The sequence below is a fragment of the Carya illinoinensis genome, chromosome 14 (genome assembly GCF_018687715.1).
Source record: "Carya illinoinensis cultivar Pawnee chromosome 14, C.illinoinensisPawnee_v1, whole genome shotgun sequence".
Classification (NCBI taxonomy): Eukaryota; Viridiplantae; Streptophyta; class Magnoliopsida; order Fagales; family Juglandaceae; genus Carya; species Carya illinoinensis.
The window spans coordinates 27,497,428-27,503,785 of NC_056765.1; the positions used below are offsets into that span (position 1 = coordinate 27,497,428).

A 6,358-nucleotide genomic window follows, 5' to 3' on the forward strand; every position below is an offset into this window, starting at 1 on the left:
GCAGAACCTAATTTCGTTGCATTTTAAAGCCTTTTTCTCGTTTTGGTAAGATGGTGGGACGAGGCTAATTCCCAAATAGTACAGATTTTATGGAATTTGATTCCATCATCATCATCTTGTAGTTGAAAACTGAAAAGAGAGAACTATTTCGGGAAGATTTGCTGAGGTGGTGATTAATTTCATCATCATCGTGTACGAATCTTGCCGCCATGGCAAGCTTTTTGGGTCCGTATAAAGTGGGGCTTGGGTGGAGGAAGAGAGGCCCAAGCCTAAACCGAGCCTATTTCTACATTAAAATACAGACTTTCTTCTTCTTCTTCTTTAGTCTTCTACTTATTCCTGGTTCAATTTTTTGCTGCGTCATTTTATCATATTTGTGTCAGAGTACTGAACTGAACTGGAGGACTGAGACTTGGGATTCAGTTCTCTCTCTCTCTCTTAGGGCTTTTTTTCTTTTTCTCTAGCTGTGTTTTTTCTTTTTCGTTTTTGGAATTTTACGGGAATTGTCAACGAAGTTTGAAAGCATGAGGAAGAAGCTCGATACTCGTTTCCCGGCTGTAAGTTCCCCCCCCAGCCCACTTTCTCTCTTGTTCCCTGTTTCTTTTAGTCGTGTTTGGTTTTTTCTTTCTTTATCTGGTTTTCGTCAATATTACTAGAGTGGAAGGGATACATACACATAGAAGATGCTTTTTTCCTAATAGATAGCTAATTAGCATCAGGTTATGGTCAATTTGTGGCATGCTAAAAGGTTTTCTATTTTTGTCCTCCAAGATTATCAAAATATGGTAGAATCTGATAGCATTTTAGTTACATGCAGTATGGTAGTACTTGTGGGTTAGAGAGAAGTTTTCTGAATACGTATTGAAGATTCATTGAGGTACAGGAAGTAGAGACAATTACCAGACACTCGGTGGGCTAGAAGTAAATGGCTCTATTGTGTATGGGCGGCTTAATTGTCCACATGAATTTAAAAATGGTTGAGAAGTTTTTTGCAAACAATTTACTGTGCTAAAGGTTAAGAATTGTTGATACCAAAAGGAGCCAGTTGAAATTCTTTGCAAACAACTTACCGTGCTAAAGGTTATGGGACCTTTACAGTCCTGTCCCCGCCTCTCCCTTTTGATGCACACTAAGTGCAGTCTAGTTACTCTTATCGTTCTTGGGGTTGCGATTTGATGGGACAAATAGCTGAAGCTTTTGGAAGCTGGAGTTGTCTTTTAAGTGTTTGAAAAGTGCGAGTGGGGGTATATCATATCATGGGGAACTTCCTAGTCTCAATTTAGTGACTACATATTCTACTTATAAAAAAAAAATTAGTGACTACCTATACAATTTCTTTGTGCCTCCTTATTTGGGTTTCTTTTAGTGGGACAGCCTCTGTAGGTTAGGATAATTTCTTCTTTTGTTTCCCTTATGTATACTTCTTGTGTACTTGGGTTTTGTCTTCTCTTATGAATAAAACTTCTTGATTACATATATTAAAAAAGAAAAAAAATCTTCTGTTGTTTCAGTTTTCATATAAATATTTGTTTAGTAATATTTTTCATAATCTCGAGGACTGCAAATTGACAATGGAGGAGATCAAGACATCCTTTTCAACACTCTCCTCCTTCAGTCAGCTTTTATAGAATTTTTTTATAAGTAAAAGTTTATTAATATCAATAGGCGTAGCCAATACACTGGATGTATACAAGAGAAAGCACCTAGCTAGGAAGCGGAAATAGATACAAGGAAATCATGAAAGTTAGCCCATGATAGGGAAATGATCCGAACAAAGCCCAAGTGGGAGAAATTAAAAACCTATCCAATCTAGATGAAGCCCGATTGGATGACCATGTGAATGGTCTTCCCATCTTTTGCTTGGGACAAAGATGTGCCTCCCCTGATCTCTCACTTGGGAACCGGGTAATGTTGAAGCCACCACCAATGCAGCAAGGCATTTCCCACCAATCCAGGTTTGGCCCATAAAAGGCCAGCTTCTAGGGATTTTAATGGGCTTAGTTTCCATGATTTATTCTCCTTTGGTCAACAGTTGTTGCTTGCCAATGAGTGTCAAGATGCCAAATTTTCCATGTGAAAACTTGCTAGCCGGGGGTTTATTTCGGAAGATCTTTTCCATTATTGATGCCTTGGTAATAGGATGATTCTGCATTGGTAGTTCTCCAATGTTGGAGTTCTCTGTGTGGTGCACAGACAGCTAGACATATTAATAATTGGCTGGGTAGTCAAATACAACCAGTATGGGACATTGTTCTCATAAGGTAACTTTTCTTAAAATGTATGAATTAAGATGGTATTCTGCATTGGTATTGATTAAATTACTAACTAGAAATTTATTTATAAGGTATTCTGCCCTTCTGCCACACATACACAACCTGGATGTTGAGTTTTTGAGCATCATTCGATAATTTGATTTAGTTAGCCATACGTACGTGCGCATTACTGAGAGTGTGTGGGTACCCTGAAGTCTGTATTCTCTGCATCACGAATTTTATAGAGGGCATTAAAAACTTGACCTGATGATAGCAGATCCTGAAAAATTTTGGGATTATGGCCTCTTAAGGGTCTTGAAGATCTTTTGGTTTCATCAGTGTTTTTTTCCTTTTTAATTATTATTTTTTACTTCTTTTTTTCTAAAAAAAGTATCCTGCCTTTCTTTATTTATCGTCTTATGGTTCTTTATGCCTGTTGACATGTACTAGACTTTGTGTGTGCCGGGGTGCCATAGAGTTATATATGTGGAATGTTCTGTGCTCGAAACTAATTCTTCTACCTGTTTTTGAGCTGGCTTCTTGTTTCTGCTCACCATAGCGCAATCACCCTTTTGATTTTGGAAAAAAATATATATATATTTTTACGAATACACCGTCTATTCTACAAATTCATCATATTTTTTTTTAAATTCTTTATTTTATATTTCGTCTTTGTTAATGAGATAGATACAATAGATTATTAGCTTCTAAGCATTGCATTTGTTCTTGATTTGATGGACATGACAGATTTACGGATTCTTAGGTTCTTAGGGCATGCCAACATGAGAAATTTCTGGACTAACAGGAGAACCGTGTGCTATCGCTTCTCCACTTTGCATAAATTCATTGCCATCCAAGTTCCTTTCTATAGTTGACTTAATACAAAGAAAGTCTACAGTTTGTGATAGCTTTTGCATTGAATTTCTGTTGACTGTTATTCCTGTTCCTCTTCTCTGAACTGGTCTTATATGTCATTTAGGTTCTGCTTGTGGAAAACCTTTTGATTCTACAGTGCTTCACTATATGTCTGAGTTGGAAAGGTTTCCACTTGATTTCATTAATTAATTTTGTGTTAGCAGTAAACCCACATGCAGGGATGACATCAATCTTTCTGATAAGGATTACATCAAAGGATGACATCAATCTTGATCTATAGAACTTCTAGACGGTTTAAAAGTAGCATTTCTATGTGGTAGACTTGACATGGATTTGGTACATTCCAGGAATCTGTGCTAAATTATACCTGTGTGTGCACTTCACAAATGATATTCTTTTTTTGTCCTTTATGTTTGGTTTTATTTTGGTAATAGAGAAGGGGGAGCTTATTGTGGGCTTTATCGCTGTAGATTTACTCTCTTGGTTTAGTTTGATCATGCCACTTTTTGCTGACAAGTGGCCTTGGACTAGGTCTCCTAATTCATCATAATCATGATTGCTTTACCATTTCACTTTTTATTTTTATTTTTTTTTTAAAAGTTGTATCCCTTATTTTTCTTCATTTGGGATGCGTCAGTAATGGAGTATGCGTTCTGTCTCTACATTGTGTTACGTATTGGCATTCCTCCAATGTAGTGGATTTTTGGACCTGATCATTTTTATTTGATTTGATATAATTATTTTACAGGCTCGTATAAAGAAGATTATGCAAGCTGATGAGGATGTTGGGAAGATTGCCATGGCTGTGCCTCTTCTAGTTTGTGAGTAATTTGTTAAACTCTTAACACTTCTTTACCTTTATATATCTCTTATTTCTAATTCTTTTTTTTTTAAGTGATTCTTTATTCAGTAGTTCACAGATCTTCTTTCACCTTCAACATTTATCTTTTTCTTTGGCTTTTTATTCTTCATTTCATGAAAATAATGTTCTGGTTTTTGTATTGTTTATGATACTTATGACCCGTTGTTGTGTAATTTGCAGCTAAAGCTTTGGAGCTATTTCTGCAAGATCTATGTGATCGCACATATGAAATTACTTTGAAGAGAGGAGCAAAGACCATGAATTCTTTGCATTTGTGAGTGAAATTACATTAATTAACATTTAGTTTGTAAATATCTTCTATGGGATAGGAATGATTAAGTATTTACAGTTCATTGAGTGCCACACTCTGTCCCAATCTTTCAAATAGTATTCCTGCACCTCTATGTTTTTACTTGTCATTATTTGAGACAGGCCTTTTGTTAGTTGTATTTCGAATGATATGGTTGTTTGTACTGTTCCAAATACCTAGAGAGAAAATAGTTTTATATGTTAACTCTCTCTCTCTCTCCCCACATATGCACAAGTACGACATGCACGTTAGGATATAGGATTCATCCTTGGTATGGGGAAAGATGATACTGTGTGTTAATTTTTTTTTAAGTAGTAAATCTTAGGTGCTCTAATATGATTGATATTTACAGGAAACAGTGTGTCCAGACATTTAATGTTTTTGATTTTCTGAGGGATATCGTCAGCAAGGTTCCCGATCTAGGTGGTTCTGATGCTGCTGGTGAAGATCGTTCTGCTGCCAAAAGAAGGTTTGGAAAAATGTTGTTTTGTGACTTTAGGATAGTGAGAAAAGGGAGCTATTTTATGAGTAATATTTAATACTTTGATTCATCAGGAAAGTTACTGACGATGACGAAAATGACAGTGATGATGAGTCCAAGAGAAGTAGGATGGTAAGATATGCTGCCCCAACACTCTGGTACTCCAATTCTCATCATCACTTTTGTTTAACACTGTCAAACTTGTTCTTGGTATTTAAGGAGGATTTCAATATCTTATTCTATCTTTGTCACATTATCATGCATGAGGTATTTGTTAAGGTGTTCAGGCGAGTTTCAACTTGGATGTTTGATGTTCTAGATTCTCTTTTTCCACCTCAACTTCACAAGTGGCTGTGAAATGTATGTCTTGGAACTTTGAATTGGTAAACAAACGATACAAGTGGATGAGTTTTTTTAATTTTTATATGTAATGTAACAGAACGCCCATGTATGTAACTCGGAAGATTCCTTTCAAGACAATATCTAATCAGCAAGCATTATCTAATCAGCTTCTGTTTTTGATATAGAAGATTTTTTGATGAATTATTTCCTTTATTGCAGCAGGAGTCTGGCCACTCAACCAGCAGTGGCAGAGGAAGGGGTAGGGGCAGAGGTAGAGGTCGTGGGCGGGTTACTCGAACAGTAGAGAGGGAGGTGGCTGCACACTCTGAGAAGCTTGAGGATGATCCCGAAATTTCCAAGCACAATCAAGGCCTTGAGAGGCTCAATAATGGGGCTGCAACCGAGGATTCAAAGGAACAAATTCTAGCTGGTAAAGCTGAAGAAGCACCAATTCGAAATTTTGACTTGAATGTGGTCTTGGATGAGAATGGGGACTTAGAAACTGTAGCTGCTGGCTCCGGCAGTTCATCTGCTGAGCCTGTTCCAGAAACGAAACATGAGGAGTACCCTGGCTGGTCCTTATCTGACATGGAAAAGATGGCCATTGATCCTAGTCAACTCGCCAACTTTAGTAGAAGAATAGACGAGGATGAGGAAGATTACGATGAAGAGGGTTGAATAATCATGTGTCATTACTGGTGTTTGTAGTTACTTACCCCAAATAGGATGGCAGTTGTTATTTTCAGATATAAAAGTAGATTTCAGGTTAATATTGCTCTGACAGAGGGTTAGGGAGTAGGAAATAGGAAGATGAACAAAACTTCAAACACCATTAATGTAGGGTAGGATGAAACCTTAGTTATTTTGGGCATCTTTAGACGTTTGTATAATATGCTTCTGTATCGTTTACTGAGAGTTTCAAACCTAGTTTCTTCCCGTAGCAATGAAAGTCGAAAATTTGGTGGTTGGTTGTTGAGTTTCATGAATGGCTAAACGAGAAAAAGGTAGTGGACGGATACCTATCACTAGTAAACTCGATAAAATATAACGAAATAATAATATTAAACCATGGTAAATTAGACGGATACCTATTAGTGAGCCGCATAATAGCATGTGTGCTGGTCAGCCATGAATGTGCATAGCCAGAGAGCGAAAGTGACATCTGTCATTGCCACACTGCGACGACAGTTTTAATTAAAAAATCTGAACCTCCCATCAACAAATTAAACAGAACC

The 6,358-nt window shown here is 37.0% G+C and overlaps 1 protein-coding gene across 2 annotated transcripts; it reads left to right on the plus strand.

Moving 5' to 3' along the window:
• Positions 1–6,090, plus strand: LOC122293246 (dr1-associated corepressor-like). 2 transcript variants are annotated; one of them, XM_043101771.1, is made up of 6 exons: positions 1–557; positions 3,877–3,949; positions 4,171–4,264; positions 4,653–4,769; positions 4,856–4,913; positions 5,346–6,090. In XM_043101771.1, the coding sequence occupies exons 1-6, from the start codon at positions 525–527 to the stop codon at positions 5,799–5,801; spliced, it is 831 nt and encodes a 276-aa protein (XP_042957705.1). In that variant the 5' UTR covers positions 1–524; the 3' UTR covers positions 5,802–6,090. The 2 variants fall into 2 exon arrangements, with proteins under 2 accessions (XP_042957705.1, XP_042957704.1); XM_043101770.1 differs by having other exon boundaries at positions 3–557; positions 5,343–6,090.
• Positions 6,091–6,358: the final 268 nt, after the last annotated feature.